The sequence below is a fragment of the Corvus brachyrhynchos genome, unplaced genomic scaffold, assembly GCF_000691975.1.
Source record: "Corvus brachyrhynchos isolate BGI_N302 unplaced genomic scaffold, ASM69197v1 scaffold83, whole genome shotgun sequence".
NCBI classification, from domain to species: Eukaryota; Metazoa; Chordata; class Aves; order Passeriformes; family Corvidae; genus Corvus; species Corvus brachyrhynchos.
The window spans coordinates 9,503,493-9,522,687 of record NW_008238464.1 but is presented as its reverse complement, the minus strand read 5'-3'; the positions used below and the strand labels follow the sequence as shown (position 1 = coordinate 9,522,687).

The window sequence follows — 19,195 nt, the reverse complement described above, 5'->3', positions numbered from 1 at the left end:
TTGAGAATGGAATTTGTAGACTGGGATTTTGAAACTTAATATTTGTGTTAGGGCTTTTGTTCCAGTTCCATATAAAATATAACTTTATTTGGATATTCTAGACTTACTTCCTCTTTCTTGCATAATAGCTCTTTATGTGGAGAATATTGTGATGTTCATTCTGGTGCCAAACAATGGTGATTTCATCACCTTATCTTGTACAGAGTGACACTAATTTTTGTAAGGTATACTATGTGAGAATTTGGAAGGGTAATGGAACACACGAAGTAAATTCTAGATACCTAAGGCATTGTTATTCTCTTAGGAATATCAGTTGATATTCCTTCTGAATATAAACAAAGCCTTCCCTTTGAGGAATATTTTGTTCCACTCATGAATTCTCAGAGTATTAACCTTTAACCAAAAATAAATATATTTGCAGTGCTTGTTCCAGATTGAGGTAGTGTTTTAGGAGAAAATTCTTGTGGGCTTGTAGTTTGATTTTGTTTTGTAAAACTTCATTTACAGAAGCTAGAATGCAGGATAGTAGTGGCACAGCAACTGCTCATAACTTGTAGATGCAAAGGCATTGTTTCAGCCTTTTGGAAAGGCACTTCTTTTTGCTATGGTTACAATGCTGAGTCATTTGTGCATATTATAATAAAATCTCTAGTACTTCACTACAATCCATTCAAAACAAAGATCATACTAAACAGAATTTTTAGAAAAGGTCATAGTTACATCAGAAATATTTTTCTCTATCAGCATAATAGCTCAAGTGTGAGGAATATGTTTTGAATACCTTCTAAGACTATTGTGCTGTATAAACTTGAATAACATATGTAAGATTACAGAACATAGAGAGAAATTCAAGCTTGCAAATTGGATATGGTTTGAACTGTGATTATTTGTACAAACTGTATCCTTTCTTGTGTGCAGACTTAATCTATATCAGTATTTTGAAAAAGAGCTAGATGAGTGAACTGACATTTTTAATACCACATTTGTGACGCTGAGTCAGTAAGTTTTTCTTAGGTAACAGTGCTGAAGATTATAAAGCTGTATAGGTATCATTTGGCATAGGTTTCATGACATGGAGCATGAAGAATTTATTGAGTTGCCACCAATTCTTTTTTAAACCTCATAAATTTATATATACTTCCTTATACAAATTAGCATATTCTGTTTCAGTCGTTTCCATGTCATCCCACATGAAATCCCACATGCACTTATCAGACCATGTAACTTTCAGGTTAATCTCTTCTGTCTGAATGTAGACCTACGCACTGTAAACGGCTATCAAACCTACGTGTGTGTAGAGTCAACAGAGGGAAATAGGTACCTCTGTGTTCATAAATTGGATGTGTAAAACCACTCCATTGAATATAGAAGTACCTTTTTTCTGCTCTGTTGAATTGCAGGGGATTCCACATGGCTGGTCCAAAGCTAAGCTGTGCAGTAAGTGAAGATATTCCTGCTCATGGTGTCTGGGGAGGCTGTTGATTCTTTGCTTAAAAGATGGGAGAAATTCTGTCTCTCACCTTGTGTTTGGGGTACAATAACAGCTTGTATACTCTTAGCCTGCAACTTTGCTAGTTTCATTTTTTTTGTATTTTACAGAGAGTTTTTGTAAGTTTCCACCATACATTGGAACAGGCCAAGAGTAATGGCATTCTTTCAAAGCATATGCTTACTGTGTCTTTTGATGTCCAGCCATGAGGAAGATGGTACGAACTAAATGGTGCTTTGTGGTAATCTGTCTTTGAAAGTGGAAAGCACTCCAGTTTTCAAAAATACCAGTCCTAAGGTTTTAAGATATAATGTGAAAACTGAACTTTCTGATGTTTTGAGGTCCTTAACTGCCACTCAGTGGTTAGGCTTTGTCTTCAGTGGGAATGTCCAGAGGTTTTGTTTCTTTTGTTTTTCCATATCCTGAGTTAGCTCTAGGTCAGTTTAAAATTTAAAAATGAAGGTGAAAAGTTGGATTGGAAAAAAAAATTGAAAAGTAGGTGTTGGCCACCACTGAACTTTGATTTCATTTTGCTTTCTGAATATTAGTGTATCAGGTTTTCAACCTGGCCTTTCCAGCTGACTCTCAATTGTGCTGGTATGTGTGTTCTCAAACATGAAAGTGTGTTTCTGGACTAGGACCTTCTGTGTTTAATTATGTGATAACACAGAAAATCACAGGGAATAGGTAATCCTGGAACACTATTCTATTAGTTGCCTATTTATCCATTTCCTGAAACACATGAGAGAACTAAAATGTCCTGAGTACATTTAAATTCTTAAGTGTAAGTCTTAGATCTGTCTTCAACAGAACCTCTTCAACATAATTTCAGTCTTATAGTTTACTATCACTGTAGTACATATTAAGTAATAAATAGACAATCTGTCAGAAAAGTATTTAAAAATACAGTTTTTGCACACTGTGTGGAATACATTCTCTTGATTTGTGTCTGATTTAGCACTGCTTTCAGGGAAGATGGAAGTGAAATGTAATTGAAAGGAATGTATTACAAGAGGTACTAGTCCCTCAAAGGCTTCTGTCCAGCACTGGAGAAGGAGGAAGTTGGTCAAGTACAAACAATGTGGCTTTTATTACATTGGGTCAGCAATAATAAACCTTTGTACTTCAACAAGATTTTTTTTGTTTGCTTTTTAAAAGGACACTATCAAGGATATTAAGCCTCCTGCTTTCTTTGCATTAACATGGGACTGACTTGCAGCAAGTAGCTGTTTCAGAAAAGCTGAGTTGCAGGACAGACCAAAAGATGATGATTGTGTAAAATCGTATACAAGTATGAAGAGACATATTTCTTGGTTGAAAAGAAAGGTGGCTAATCAGATACCTACTAAATGCCTCTATTTAGACTTACCTAATTCTGAGGGGGCTGCTGTTAAAGTTTTGATCTGTGCTGTTGCATGGATTTGGTTTTTATTAGATTCTGCGTAGCATTAACTTTTTTGGGACTAAGTGCCTCTAAGTCCTTTACGGATTATTGCATTAGGGTTTGATTCTTAGTCATCAAAATTTTATTTTTATTTATTTTTCTGAGATGAAAACATGAGTTTTGGGCACAGCCATGTTTTGTAGTTGTTTGGCTGGCCAGTTTTATTTTAAAGTTTTCTTTTTTCTTTGGGTGTAATTGTAAGCTTCATGTGTATAATTGTTTCATGACAATATATGTGATCTCGTATGTTCAACTGTAGCAACTGACAGTTCAAAAGATGTTGGAACAATATTTCAAGTACCTGAAGAGTCGTGTAACTTTTACAGAGGTGCTTTTGAACTTTGAAGGCCTTAATGATGGTTTCTTTTAGTTGAAGTTACCTGAAAAGGGTTTCAGTCTGCTGAAACTTGTAATTGCTGTGACATGACAATTTGTTTAGCTTTGGTTGTTTTATTTTGTTTTGGTTTTTGGTTTTTTTTTTTTCTTGGTGGAAAACCAACTAAATTTCTTCATGCTGAATTTGAGTAAAGCAACCAGCCAAAACACTTCTGTAAATACTTCCTGTCACCAGGGAAACTGAAGGTGAAGATAGAAGTGGTGATAAATGATGAGAGAGAGCTTTACTGTCCTCTTGGGTAAAAATTTGATTATGAGAATGACACTTAGAAACAGAGCTTTTTATTTTTCCAATATAAGATGTCCCTGCATAGGTTGTTGGTATTTTTTTTTATTCCCCTACTTACCTTTTTTGGAAGGGGGAAAAAAAATCACTGGGAAACACTTCTCATTAACTGAACAGAATAAATGGAAAATGGTGTGTTAATGATTTACTGGAAGTGATTCTTTATGTACTACCAGAGGTAAACTGCATGCTATTCATCCTTCTAGAAAATTAGAAGACAGACTGTTTTGGCTTAGACTGCTTCTGGGATATCCAATTCAAAATATTGAGTGTAGTACTGGTTCCAGCTCAAGAAGCAGGAGCTATATATTCACAACTCACACCTCTTCACAGACACAAAATCAAACAGTATCTGAAGAGAGATTCATCACTTTGGATTGTATTATAAAATGTTTCTGTCATAACATTTTTATTGCAATTTTTAAACACGACAAATCTTGTAGACTAAAATTTGGGATTTTATCATACCTGGGATAGTACTTTACTCATCTTGTTGATTTTCCTTCTTTTTGCCTGAGTCTGGGTTATTTTGTGTCCCATTTTGTTCATGGTAAATGGAAGTGTAACACACTTGAATTAAATAGAAATATAGTAACTTTTAGCCTAAATGTCCATTTGTGTTAGATTTCATTTTAAGGATGCTGTTTCATAGTGGTTTTAAATACTTAAAGCCATTAGAAAAGGTTAACTTTGAACATATATTTATTTAGAAAGAGTCCTGAATTACTCAAAACTTGATGGGAATTTTAAGCATCAGTTAATGTACAGAAGGCTGGGTGTGGGGTTTGCATGTCTGGCTTTTGTTGTTTGAGAAATTATTTGGAAGGAAACCATAGGTTAAAAATTCTTCCTTTTAATATTTACATTCTGAGAAGCTCTTAGTTCATGTGCTTATTTTAACCTCTCCCTACCTGAAAAAATCAGTTCTGTGAATAGGATTTGAATGACATAACCTTTTAAATTCCAAAAAAGGACTGTCTTCTAGTATAATTTCCAATTTACGGATTCTCTTCCTGCTATTAAAATGTGGCACTTTTTGTTAATGCTTTAATTACCTGAAATTCTCACCAGATGAAAGAGAAAATGTAATGCTTTCTAGTGTTTTAGTTTGGCATGTGTTACTAACCAGACAGGTACCTCATTCTTAGCTTAAATATACTTGTCTTTTAAAACATGATAGGCTGGTTTTTTTTAAATTATATTAGTACAGACTGATAAGCTTCACTTTTAGCTGGTGTTTGGTATCATTTAAAATAAGCTGTTTCCACAGGCCTCCTTAATTTAGTTCAGCAAGTAGTATAAAACTTAGTTTCTAGTGAAAAAGAAGTTCAGCTTTCAAGGTTGCTATTTGAGCTGTTTTTATAAAAAACTCCAGTTTTCAAGTTGTGACCTGTGTATACTTCAAGTGTAATATTTAAATAGGTAAAAATAGGAGTAATAACGATTTTGCAATGTCCTAGTTCCAATATGGAGTAAAAGTTTTATCATCCACTCATCTGTTCATCTCCTTTTTATCAACGCGTCACGAATTGCCGATCATGAAAGGCAAAGAAAGAGTTGCAAAAATACCATTGAAGAACCAAGTAGGGAAATACCAATTCTATGAGAATTGTTCTGAAGGTTGTGGATGTTGAAAGTTTTGAGAAGGGAGATGCATTTAGAATCAGTGTTCTAAGAGTTGTTTAGAAATTGAGAGTAACCAGCAATCTGGATACTTTCTGGTTTCATGTATTTATTGGTCCCTAGTATTCCAAAAGAAAGATAGAATAAAGAGACAGAAGAAAGTTTCAAGAATTCTGCTTGTTTTGCTTAACGACGCCTTGATACTTACAATAGTTTTGTAGAGAGACAATAATTTGTGAGCAAAAAAAAAAAAATCAAAAACCCAAAATTACAGAGGAACTTGCATCATTGGTGTTCAGTTGATTGGCACTTTCTGGAAATCAGAAACGTGTCTCCAAACTGTGTGAAAAACAGGAAACTCTGCTGATGGGTGTTAATTAGCCTGATGATTCCCATGTCCTTTGTTCTTAAGGATTGTAGTTCAGAAAGATTTAAATGGGTGGGTTAACAACAAGAGTTGTTGACACAACTTTTTGGTATTCTCTGGCATATTAAATCTTGTGTGAAATTGAAAAGAGACTAAACTGAATTCCAGGTGGTGAAATGTAGTTTTAGTGGTGTGTTGTTGCAGGCTCCTTGTATGCCAAGTAAGAAGAAACCTAAAAATTGCCAGGTCTTTGGGATCTTTGGAAAGTTTTTACGGCATCCCCTTTGAGTCAAAAGCTAGGCTGTACTTGGAGCATGCACGGTTAATTTTTTTTTTTTTTTTTTTTTTTTTGTTCTACTGAGCTGGGATAAAGAATTAATGATACTGAGCTTTCAGTTGGTTTGGCAAGGGGTGAAGCTATCATCCAGAACAGAAGAGAAAACCACTGGTTTGCCAGTGCCAGTAAAATTTTTGGAACAGGTAATCCAGTGATCTTGCCTGGAATGTGACGGGCATAGCTCTTGCTGTGTTCTTGCTCTCATTGTTGCTAAGCAGACAGACATTTTCTTTATTCAAGGGGTTCTTGATGTAAATGGAAATGTAGTGTTCATAGCACAACGGATGAATAAGAAGAAGCATAGAAGCAAGCTCCTCTGGCAGGGCTGTCAGTGTGAACACTACACACACATCTCTGTTTTCTATGCTGTTAACTGTTAACATCTTAATCAGACTGTGTCTGATTTCAGTCCATATCACTGAAGGATATGAAAAAGCTTTGCAAAAATTGTGATCAGACATTTCTTTCATTTATTCAGCAGTGTGAGAAGCTCAGTTCTAGACAAAAAAAGGGCATCCTATAAAGCCTCCTCTGACTTTTGTTATTTCTCTGACATATTTTTCAGTGTTAGATCTGAACCCTCTAGAGTAATGCAGATCTATAAAAGCAATGGTCTAAGATTTACAGTGAGCAATCCACGGCTGGCTTGAAGATCAATGAAGACACTGAATTTGGCGTTTTCAGTGACATTGGTCTATGGGTTGAAACATTAGTAAAAATGTGGACTTGGCTACTGTGATGTCCAAAATTATCATCCTCATTTTGAATTGCCCTGTTCATGTGCCAACCACATCTTTTGTTGTAGAAGCCCGCAGTTGCTTGTGCCTTGTGGTTTCCCCAAATCTTTCTCCAAAGTGTTAATCTTCTGATTACCAGTCTGTTTGGGCAGGCTGTTTTTCCTTTGCTGTGCCACTTTTCCACTTCTTTGTCAAGAATTACTGACAACCCCCATTTCCTAGTCTAGCCTGTTCAAGTTCCATCCCAAAACAAGACAAAGATTAAATGGCAGACAAAATTTGACATTCAGTAGTGAGTTTGTAATCTGATACAATTCACTTAGTTCATCTCTGATATTTAACAGAATTAAGTGTATTGTGCTTGTGGCTATCAATAAAGACTAATACTCATCACAGTAGGAAATGTTTCTTCTAACTGTAAATAAAAGTGAATGCATCTGATGGTTTTTGTAGGCATCTGTTGAAGTCAGGGCCAACCCTTCTGGGGCTCAGAAAGCAGCCCTCAGGGTCGTAGAGCTCACATGACCTAGTTTATTCTTCATTAAAACAGATGGTAACTATCTGAGCAAGGCAAACTTGGTTTTAAGGAAGAGCTGGGGATTCAAAGGATGGGAAGCTGGAATAGCTGGGTCTAATTAATGGGAGCAAATAAAGAAGAGCATTGGATTAGCATTAAATTAGTCATTTACATCAATAGCAAAATAGTAGCTACATGACTACTCACTCAATTGTTTTAGCTGATCAAAAGTTGCAGGATTGGTTTACCTAGCATCAAAAGTATCTGAAATTGCGTCAGAAATGTTCCCACGTTCTTTGTTCTTTTCTGCTAGGCTTCAAAGAGAACAAAATCTTGGAAACTTGCTATGGTATTTTGCATGGTATTAGGGTATCCAGCTTGTTCTGTAAGACTGAAAATACCCTACTTGCGTTTGATACCTAGGCCAAGTTGGTCCTCTGCAGGTTTTGGCCTCCTCTCTTTAGCATGAGAAGGTTACCTAATGGAGAAGATTGCTGGCATTCCTTCAATCTCTGCAACCACATAAAATTTGCAGTGGGATCCAAGAATTTTATTGTTTCTGTTGTAAACAGATTTTACTGGATTAGTGGTTAGCATTTTGCATATTTTATTCTGTTTGCCCATTTAGTCCTGAAAATCCTGAATTGTGTTGAAAACAGCACAGGCGCTCTTCACTTGCTGTTGTTACTGGTGGCCAGAGATCTTCAATTGCCATAGGACTTAGCAGGGAGAAGGGGCCTGTGCAAATTACAAATCTGCCTTCAGACTTTGTAAGAACAGCTGTTTTCTTGAGGTGTGATTTCCTCATGTAGGTGCTTTATTTTTGCTCTGAAACTCTGGTAGTATGTACTATAATAAGCAGAAAGGTAGGATTATGTATGTAGGGAGTGTATGAAGCCATTGCTCTTCCTTCAGCAGGATAGTACTTGGTAGATCCCAGGACTAATCTAGAATGGTGCAGGGTCCCTCAGGTTCTCTTGGTTTGAACCAAATATTAAATAAACATCATTAGACTAATGTAAAAATCTGTAAGCAAGATTTCTCTTAATTCTTATGGACAAGAGAATATTTCCATTTTAAGGTAATCCTAAGGAATGTTTACTTATCTGTCACAAAAGGTCAAATTTAATCGGTTCACACAGCTGAACTCTGAGATGATGAGGGGAAAAAGTTGACGAGTTCTTTCATAGGGATTAACAGAAATTGTTCTGTGAATTTAGTGTCTCATTCCTGGAGGGTAGAACGCAGTGGTGCTTTGGTGGAAGACTAATAACGCTGCCTTTTTTTGCTTCCAGAAACCTTCCTGAAAATTTATGGAGCTGAGCCTTTACCTTGTATACTGCCACTTGAATGCTTCAGGATTTGAGTTTTCTTTTTATGAATCTGAGGGGCATAATTTCCACCTAGTCACAATGCGACATGTTCTTAAAAACCAGATTTTCTTGACTATGCTAAACAACCAGAGTAACATCTTGTTGCAGCCTCCCACCTTGACTGTCATCCTGTTTCTCCCTCCTCCCTATGGAGGCAAGGCAAGGAAGAAAATCTTAAAAATGTTTGCAGAAATGGCTAAAAGTATGAGCAGGTTTGAAGTGAGATTTTGAATTTGTATTTTTTGTATGCAAACTTTATCTGGTTATTTGAAGACTGGCTAGGCATAAAACGAAACAAAAAGTGTAACAATTAGTCCCACAGAAGAGTGGTGGGTGTGTGTCTGGGTACTGCCAGCTAATGCAGGCCTAATGGATTTTCTGAGAACACTTGATGGGGAGAAAATGCCTATTATGAGTGGAGATGTCTGAAAACAAATGTTAGAGGGCTTCTTGGTCTGTATTGTCTTGATTTTCATAGTTGCTTGGAACTGTGCTAAAGATGTTTGAAAAAAGTCTGCCTGGGATCAGTTCAACAATAAAACTGGTTAGGGAGGTTCTCTGTTCTTGCCTGTGTGTGGTCCTCTGGTTTTCCCAGAGGCTTTCTAGATTAGGTCCTTGCCACTATTCTGGAACAGCCTGCCATTTTTAAGAAGGACAGAGACATTTTTAAGGAGGAAGTGTTTCCAAAGTTAGAACTATTGCTAAATAGGTCCCTGACCTATAGATGGAACTTAGGATTTCTATTATTACTGCTGGTACTTCTGAACAGTGGCTTGTAAAGTTAAACCAATATCATAGGGAAAAGTAAAGCGTTCTAAAATAAAAATTTCTAGAACAAGCAGAACAAGTCCTGAAACATGTAATTTCTAGAGACTTAGGAACAATTAGATACATGTTCACTTTTGACTTATCTGTTGAGTATGTCTGTGGAAGCAGTTTGTTCATAGAAGTATCAAAATGCATGTAAAACCACATTTGCTTATGGGGTTAGTATTGTTAATTTCCCTGAGTCCACATTTGGAAGTTTTAAAAATGAAAGATGGTGTTCATTTGCAGTATGATTATAGTTATTCTTCACAATGTTTTTACTCAGAATTTAAATTTCAGCTCCTAATTCAGAAATAACCCAAGTTAATTTCCTTTGTCTGTGCATTCAGTGTAAATGTCAATAATCAGTATTTCAAGGAGCTTGAACAGATGCCTCTGCTTGGAAGCTTTTGGGCCTTTTTTGTCTGTTTGTTTGGAGTTGGGGTTTTTTTTGTTGTTTTGTTTGGGGTTTTTTGTTTGTTTGATTGGGGTTTTTGTTGGTTTTTTTTTTTTTTTTGTTTTTTACTGCAGAAGACCATCTCTGAGCAAATGAAGTTTACAGGTGTGGTCATGTAATGTGACTACATTGTTAAATGATTTAATTGCCTGATAAATTTTCCAGGGTAACCTGATGGTTTACTTTGCTGTAACAGCAGGCTTTTTCTGAGACCTGTATACAGTTTTCATGGTTAAAGAACTGTAACTCAGGACAGGTGGGAATGTAAAACTTCTTTGATAGAATCTTTTGTGCTTGTACAATGGTAATCCTTGATGTGTTTGTGTAGTGAGAAGTTTTAGCTTAAAAACTGGCTTTGAAAGCTGTATTGTTAGTGGAGCTGCACATTCTGTAAAACTGGATTGCTGGAGTTGGTAGTTTTTAGTTTGTAAGATGAGTATTTTGTTTTTAGTAAATGCTGTGTCTTTAACAATATTTTAAGTGACTGGAAAGGAAAACTGTTAAATAAAACAAAATGTTTTAGGTGAGAATACACCTACAGAAAACAAGTACTTCAAACATAAATTGAACCTACCAGATGCAAAAACTCCATTGTTTTTTCTCATCTCCCCAGTAATGCAATTTTAGAAGTTCATTTGTTTGTTTCTTTCTCCTACCACTCAAAAATATATTTCCTTTCACATACATACTCCTTTCCCTATACTTGTTACACATCCTAGGAAATTGTTTTTACTATAAATTGATCATAACAGATCAACACAATCCAAAATCAAGTAACAAACCAGTGTATAATACTGTAACAGGTCTGTGTGCTGCCTTTCCTAGGGTATGGGCAAAGAAGAGGAGGATGATTGTCAGCTTAAGTATAAGCCTTTGACTTTTCTGGAGAAAGTGACCTTTTACAAGTTAGGCACTTGGTTTGAATGCCAAGTGTCCTTTATAGTGGCACATATTTCTGTCTGAGAATGGGATTAAAAATATCTAGTGCACTGTGGTAATGGAACCTCCATGGCATTGTTTAATGAGCAGAAAAACAAGGAACCACCCAATGAGCTGAAATGTGTGTTCATCTTCAAATGTGTAACACTGTGCTGCACAACAAATACCAATGTGGCTAAATCTGCTACTTTTAGCTTTCATTTCAAACTAAAAGAGATACTCAGTTCAGTTACATACAATTGTCTTGAGTTCAGTGTACTTTAAAGGAACTTTAATGACTGTTGAATAGAGAAATGCCTAATGCATTATTTTAAAGTCAGTATGTTTTGATTTTCCTTTTTTAATTTTTAGAGTGAACTGGAAAAGGAGTACATTAACTACAAAAAAAAGGATGGCAGACAGCTACTGTTTCGAAGTGATATGACACTGAGCACTATAAGCAGATTTTTAAAAAAATGTTTATATTTAGGAGGATCAACAAATTTTATGTATTATTTCCCATCACTTCCTTATCCTACTGAATCACTTCACCTCTCTGTGTGCATTTACGTTTATCATCTCCTCACCTGAATAATTGGAGTTCCTGTGTGTTTTCATTTAGCAAATTATCTTTGTTCTTTTTCCCTTTTTACAGTAAGTTGATGTTTCTACTTCAACTTTTCAGGCACAGGTACCTTTGGACGTGTTCATCTGGTGAGAGAAAAAATGGGCAAGCGTTACTTTGCACTGAAAGTTATGAGCATTCCTGATGTCATTCGACTGAAGCAAGAGCAACATGTGCACAATGAAAAGTCTGTCTTGAAAGAAGTCAACCACCCATTTTTGATCAGATTGTAAGTTGTTGTATTTTTAAAATTCATTTCAGTCATACAGAAAGTGCATTTAAATTACTCCAGAGTCTCATTGCAAGTTCTTATGTACTTTACTGACATCAAGCATTTAATTTCTATTATGTAATCTAGATTAAAATAGATTTTGGAATAAAGTATGTATTTTAGAAGAATCAAGAATTTAAAATTGAGAGGCATAATTTAAACATTCAAACAATAATTTATTATAAGGTGTTTTCTCTCTCTTATTTTCCCACTGCAGAAGAGACATTTTCTCTTGAAGTGAGGGGAAAATGCTAATGAATTATTAGGACTGGCTCATCAAAATGACTTCTAGAACGATTCTTGATGTTAGAATGGTGATGAAAGTATTTCTACATGTATGTGCTGTAGATACTGGTAAATAGATGAAGATATTCCTAGATTTAAATATCTAGTTTTTTAAAACTTAAGTGAACTATACTTTTGTAAACTTTATTTTTAAAGAGTTTAAATAACTGCAGCACTTCTTTGACTTCGGTATTCCTGTATTTGAGATTGTAAGTGATGGAACCTATTAAGAAGCATGATTTAAACACAGTTCATGAAGAATACTTTTTTTTTTTTTGTGGAATTGAGGTAATTTTAATGATCCCAATGGTCCCATTGTTAAAGAGAGAAAGAACGTATCCTACTTTTCTGTTCACAGCACCACAGTGCTTCTTGTGTGTCTGAGTCCACATCTGTTAATGGGATAATGAAACGTCTGGTAATTGCAGAGTTAATTTCCATTTATATTTTCTCATGCATGGATACAGGGCTGGCTATTAACCAAGATATGTTTCCATTTATCTGCCTTAATCAGTTTTACATAAAATTAGACAAAATTAACCTTAGTTAATCTAGCTGCAGGGAGTGCAGCTTCCTCCCAGGGTTAAGAAAGTATCAGAGGGAAAAGAAGAAGGAACAGCATGGTAGTCATCCAGAAGGTGGAATGAGCCCTGCAGGAGGAGGCTTTTTCCCTGGTGTGGTGTTGGCATTTTCCAGCATCATGATGCTGTTAGTTTCCAGCTAGTGTTCAGAAATCCTGTGTGTGGCGTAGTATCAGTAAGATGAGTTTTAGAGTGTGCAGAGATTGAGATTCATGGAAGAAAGCAAGATGGAGAGGCTGAGTACATCTGATTAGACGGGTTGAAATATGGATGGAACAGGGGGAACAGGATGTTTTATGTTTATCTATGTACATTTGTAAATTCTTTAAGAGAAAACCCTACCATAACCAACAAGGAAACTGCCAAATAAACCCCATGTCAGTAGGTCTGTGTGTCAGAACAGCAGAAATGGAGAAACTTGGGTGAGATGTCAGAGACAGGGATGGGAGGATTCATGTTCATACAGAAGTGATCAAAAATCCAAACAGGTGAGTTTTCCTGGATTTCATTCACACCTTATTTACAAAATAACGGATTTTTTGAGTTGCCAAGGGATGCAACTCAAATAGTTCAGTTTGTGTGCAAGGCAAATATTCTTCATGTCTTCTAGAGCTCTGCCTTTTCTGTTGAAATGTCCAATGATATGTTGCATCAGCTGTACTCATGTAATTGTCCATGTGATGCCTTTTTTCCTTGGCAGAGGAGACTCCAAGCAATGCAGTTAAAGTGAGGTGGTTAAAATTTAGGTCACAACAATATTTATGTGCTTTAGGTTAAACAAGCCTTTGTGGATGATTATCACTAGAGTGTATGACAAATAGCACTTTCTGCAGCTTTTTGTCACACACTAAAAGCTTTTTTCAGCTACCCCCTGCCCAATATATATTTGGGTTTTTTTTCTGTTAGTTACTATAAGTGTTTAACAAAAATGAGGAAGAAACTTTATAGTTCATAGTTATTAGTTTATATTTAGTTTATACTAGTTTATTAGTTAACTATAGTTTATAGTTATTGCATTTTAAAGTATGTTATCTACATGGTCTGGTTTTTATGTTTTCAGTTAGCTTCGTCATCTTAAACACTGATGGTATTTTCCTGGTTGCAAAACAGGGAGGAATAGGTGTCAGTGCAGCATATTATTTCAGGATTTTATGATGGAAAATTATAAAGTAATACTGCATGTAATTCATTTCTGGTGTTTGGAAATTCCATGTATCTTCCTATATGTAAAGAGTCCTATTATTTTTTTTTTTTCCCTTTTCCTGTTACTTTTGAGAAATACCTATTCTGTATATAGGGAGGTACAGTGTTTCTGTAGACACTGGAATTACTCATCTACGTACAATTTTTTCTTAAACGCTTCTTAGGTGCTTTTGCAACAACTGATCACAGGAGATTCCTAGGCAATCTTTACTGACGTGTTTGAATAACATGTCATACTACTGTGGTGCAGCTTATTACAGTGAGGTGTAATGTTGACCTGTTTTTGAAGAGAACAAGAATTAATAAAAATCAACTATGTCTTGTAGTCGTGTAAGCTAAAACAGGTTGTTTGTAGGAGTTCACAATGGCATCCACAGTTTATGTAGTAAAGCTGAATTGTAGAGTTAATGATACCACACATTATTCTAATCACAGCTTTTGTGATTTTTTTCTTTTTTTTGTATTAAATTACCATTTAAAGCAATCTGAACTGCAAGTACTGAAGTTCTTCGTTTTGCTCTTTTTCATGTATACCAAATAATATATCCATTTTTCTGTGGATAGACAAACCTTTGAGTCAACTGTTGAAGAAATTAATTCCAGTAAAAATTCTGTGCTTAATGTATATGTAGGTATTCCATTTTTGTCCCTCTGTATTGTCAGATTTTGCTCTTCCTCTCCCATAAATGTGGTTTACTTTGTTGCGCCCACTCCTGCTCTTCTTTCATTGTTTATTGTAGATACAGCTTTGCCTAATTACCTTAAATACATTTGCAGAGTGTTTTTGCATGGTCGATAAAGATACTGTGAACATCACATCATCAGTAGCCAGTTAATGATGTTGATGACTGTGATAGGGAAGAAGTTCCATAAAAGCAGAAAGCAAGCTGGACTCTGCTTTCTCCATCACTGATGGAATGGAAGAACTGTAGCTGGTGTCTGTTACTCAGTCTTATTTCCTGGGTTTCCTCAGTGCTGGTATCAAAAATAAAATCTTCCTGAGTAAAAGTCATTCATGTGTTAGGGAGCTCAGTTTGCTCTGCTTATCTTTCCTGAGGCTCTGTGCCCTGATTAAGCACAAGGTACTTGTGATACTGCAGAAGCACTGACTAGAAGCTAAAGTAGCTTCTGTTCTTGTATCACTGTATCAATAAGTAGGTAAGGATACAGTGTTCTCTACCTTTTATTATGAAATTAGGGATTGTTCTTTGTTTTAAATGGTAGTGTGCTTTAAGATGTTACCAGATACTTCCTTCTTCTTAAACGTTGAGCTACATTGAGGGTTGTGGTATGTGAGTTGTTTAATGTAGATAGAAAGAAAAACAGCATAATTTAGGGGAATGTGGAAGACAAGATTCCTGTATTCTATAATGAAGCATTTTAAAGCCATGTATCATTTTCTTTCTTCTTTACATGTTCTTTACGTGGCTCTGACTACCACAAAAATAGCTCTTAAACAAAAGGTGGCAGTCTGAGGAGTGGAAGGTACCTATCCTTAGATTAATTCTGAGGTACAGAAATGAATCTTGTTTTGCTGTCATTTTTGCTTTTCTATTGCTTTTGTGAAAGATGCCATAGAAGAGCAAGCATTGGCATCTGATGCTTTTGTTGGGATTGTGTATCTCATGGGAAGAAGGGATAGGAGGGGAGAAGGATCACTCTTTGATATCTGGTTTTGAACATGTTGTCATGAAAGTCTTTACAAAAGCAGATTCTGCCTACCACCATCACTTTGGCAATGCCTGATAATATGAAATGTAAGGTGTGTAAAAAATGTGTAGTCTTTATATCAAGTCAGTTGTCTGGTGTTTAGAAGAGACCTGTTTTGTACGATGACACAGAATGTATCAATTTTTTTTCTTGGCCTGTGCTGTACTTATCCTCAACTATCTGGTTTACATTGCAGGTTAAGCAGCTACTTGAATGTCTTAACGTAATCCTGATGACTTCTTGGGGGTTCAATATTTGCAGGCAGGGAATCAGAAATCACTTATGTACATGGTTGGGTCAGCAGAGGCCATTTTACAGACATCTACTTGTAAAGCAAATCAGAGACATAATTTCTTTATTCAATAAAATAATACTTTTATTACAGATTTTGGACCAACCACGATGAACGTTTTTTATATATGTTAATGGAATATGTGCCAGGAGGAGAACTTTTTAGTTACCTGCGCAACATGGGGCGTTTCAACAACAGCACAGGACTGTTTTACTCGACAGAAATTATTTGTGCAATAGAATACCTGCACTCCAAAGAAATCGTTTACAGAGACTTAAAACCAGAAAATATATTACTAGACAAAGAAGGACATATCAAGCTTACTGACTTTGGATTTGCAAAAAAACTGGTGGACAGGTGAGTGGGGTTTTGTTATGGTAATTACGTTTTGCATGCTAGACAGTTAGAAAAAAAGTTTGATTTCAGGTGCTCAGCATTTCATTTAGCACTCCATGTGGTTCACTTATGTCAAATCCCTTAATATGAAGGAAATTACCATCTTACAGTGACTGTTTGGAAACCAGTATTACCCCTTAGGTATAACAAGGAGGAATATCACACACAAGCAACCAGGGAAAAATATTTTTATTTTTCTGCTTTTGTATATTTAAGTTTTCAGCAGTCGTGTTGTAAAAAGTTCCCTTTTAGAGATTTTTGAAGTGTAGGAATAACATTTTAAAATGGGATATGGTGGTTTCACTAGCCTGTTGCTAAAATGAAACTGCAAAAATCTAGACAGAAACCATAAGGCCAGCTTCAGCGGGACTGATCTATTTAAATCTAGCTTCTATATTGCTGTCGGTTTTAGTTTAAAATTTAAAATATGTAAACTTCTTTGATAATGTGGAGGCTCCCCCCCAGCCCAGTGATTTCTCAATTCTCGCTCTTCGGACAGCTCTTCCAAGACCATAATACATGTTTTTAAGAGTAAGCAAGAGCATTGGGATTCAAGAAAAGGGAGGTAAAACCTCCTGTCGTATCAGGAAAGCGGTGTGACAAGGTTTGGTGTTATGCCTTTGAGTCATCTCTTGAGGGATACCATATTTGATTGTTCTGGTTGAGGCAGTGTCGTGGTGAGTTAGGTGTTACGTAGGTGCTCATCCTCTTCGGTCATCAGCCTGTTTGATGCTGCTTTTGCAACAAACGGGTCCAGGTGTGAGGAGAGTTCTACAAGATCAATTTGAAAGGAGAGTGGATCTGAGGAAGCTGCTTAGTAGATCCCTTATGAAGTAAAAGTCAGATGAGACAAATCCAATCACAAAATGTAATGAAAAGTTCTATTCACCTTTAAGGTCTGAAAATCTGTTTTAAAACCATAGAATTTTATTATGAACGCATTTGAATTCAGTTTCCACTGCCCAAGCAAAAAGGCCTACAAATTCTGGCCTTTTATTTTAATACTTTGTTTTTAAATCAAAATAACTTTTTGCGGGAAGAGGGTACAAACATCCATGTAAGAAAGTAGTACAATCTCTTTGTAAGATGTTTTCATACAAATTCTTATGACTTGCATTAAACATGTAAATACTGCCACTTAGTGGTAGTTCCTATTTTGTGGGTTTAGGTCACAAGAGAAGTAACCCTTCATTAAATAAGGTGATAGTTCACATCAGAGTATATTTTTCAACTTGGAAGATGAATCTCTAAGAGTAAATTTGTTCAAATATATTTTAGGATATTAAACTAAGTTACCACTACTGGTTTTAATTGGGTTTGTGTTCCCTATATTGCTTGGAGAGCAGTGAAGTTGATCAGTTTGTATTGAATTGAATCATGGAACATTATAGTAGTTTTATATTCATAGCTGATACCTTCAAATGTACAACAGGTAACATAAATACAGACCATAAAATTGGAATGAGCAAGGACATTCTCAATTAGAGCACAGGTAGTTAACCTGTGCTAATCTGGTTTAGCTTTTTGTGTTACTGGGTTTTTTTGGAACTACGTAATATTCTCACCACTAGCTGAAGTAATCATCAGGACACTGGTTTTGTCACTGTAAATATACACAGTTATCAGCCTTTTATCTATTAATGCACTCCAGTAGGTGCTTTTGTTTATGGCATAGCCTATTTGATCAAAAGTATAGGACGTATTTTGTCATTTTTATTCATGGCAAACATCTGTACACATGACTCTTAGGTGTATAGATGTCAGTGAGTGTATAGATGTGTGCATGTATACAGTATTCATGAACTGCAAAAAGAAGTCATGAAGTATTTATGTTTTTCAAACATTGTGAGGTAACCTGCTCTCAGGATCAGCAAAGACATTCCTAGAAAGAAGATACAGTACGTAAATCAAAAGATGGTCTGCACGAGATTTTGGTTACAATTGCACATTCCAAATACATAATGCTTCACACTAATGATTGTGTAGCTGCCTAATTGACATTTTTCTGTACACATTTTCCTTTTTTCCCATTACCATGTGTGAAGGGATGAAATGTTCACCATGTCGCCCTGCAGTTAAGCTGCTCTTTAGAAAGAGAGTCTGGCTCGTAGCTCATGTTCCCGCTGTGGAAAGCAGCCTGCACCTGTACCTTCTTATTAGTACAATTTCTGAAGGGCTAGGCTCTTAATATTTTCTTGTTAGAGACAGAGAAAAGAGAGGAGGTTTTCTTTGCTCCTTCTGTTCTTTGTTGGTATGTCCTTCTGTTTATCCTTGTTCCTCCCTTTTTACTCATAGTGTATGTGTAAAAATTCTAAATTTTTCTCCAAAACAGTTTGTCTTTGCCTCAGCTGCTGTTTATTTCTTCTCTTTTCCACCTTGATGTTGCTTAACAGAAGACTTAATAACCTTTTCAGTTTCTTGTAAGTACATTCATATAAAATAGATGTGCTACTACTTTTAAAAGGGGGCAATGTCAAGAAGAAAGATGGGGAGGGGGTTTTTATAAATTACTGTTACCTGAAGGCTGTGAAAAGGATTTCCTTTGACCTTTGCAACTGTTACATTTTTCTCTTTCTGAAAAGCATATACCTCTTTTTGGGTATAGTATTTTCACTGAAAATTTTTTCTGATCCAATTTCCTTTTTTTGTGTGGTTTTCGGTAGGGTTTTTTTAGTTTGGTTTGGGGTTTTCTGGGGGGGGAATTAATTCCCGTGTTCTTTCAGAGAAGCACAAAACTAATCTGCATGGAATTTCATGGATTTTTTATGGACAGGTTTCACTCAGAAAGTTATAAAAGTTTTAGGTAAAATTAAGACTTGAGTTATTTTTTTTCTGGAATGTTATTCACTGTTAATTTTAGTTTATTCAGTTTACGTTCCTAAAAAATTTACCTGTGAGTCTTTCTAGAAACTTGAGAAGTGATTAGTCTTAAACATACTTGGGATAGTTCTGCACTGTTGCTTAAGCTGGATGTGCTTCATGACTGTTCTACACAGTGGATTGAACAGAAAAAGACTAAGTAAGACACAGTAAGTCTAGTTTGCAAAGTGTATAGTTTGTCGCTGTAGAAGGAAGCAGGAA

At 35.8% G+C, this 19,195-nt stretch overlaps 1 protein-coding gene across 3 annotated transcripts in view; it reads left to right on the top strand.

Moving 5' to 3' along the window:
- Nucleotides 1-19,195, top strand: part of PRKX (protein kinase, X-linked) — a 55,666-nt gene that overhangs the window by 9,028 nt on the left and 27,443 nt on the right. For 2 of the 3 annotated variants that reach the window (XM_017737119.1, XM_017737118.1), the window contains exons 2-3: nucleotides 11,437-11,605; nucleotides 15,812-16,075. In XM_017737119.1, the coding sequence (XP_017592608.1) occupies nucleotides 11,478-11,605; nucleotides 15,812-16,075 (392 nt within the window). In that variant the 5' untranslated portion in view covers nucleotides 11,437-11,477. The remainder of the gene's footprint in view (nucleotides 1-11,436; nucleotides 11,606-15,811; nucleotides 16,076-19,195) is intronic. The other variant, XM_017737120.1, reaches the window with a different exon arrangement.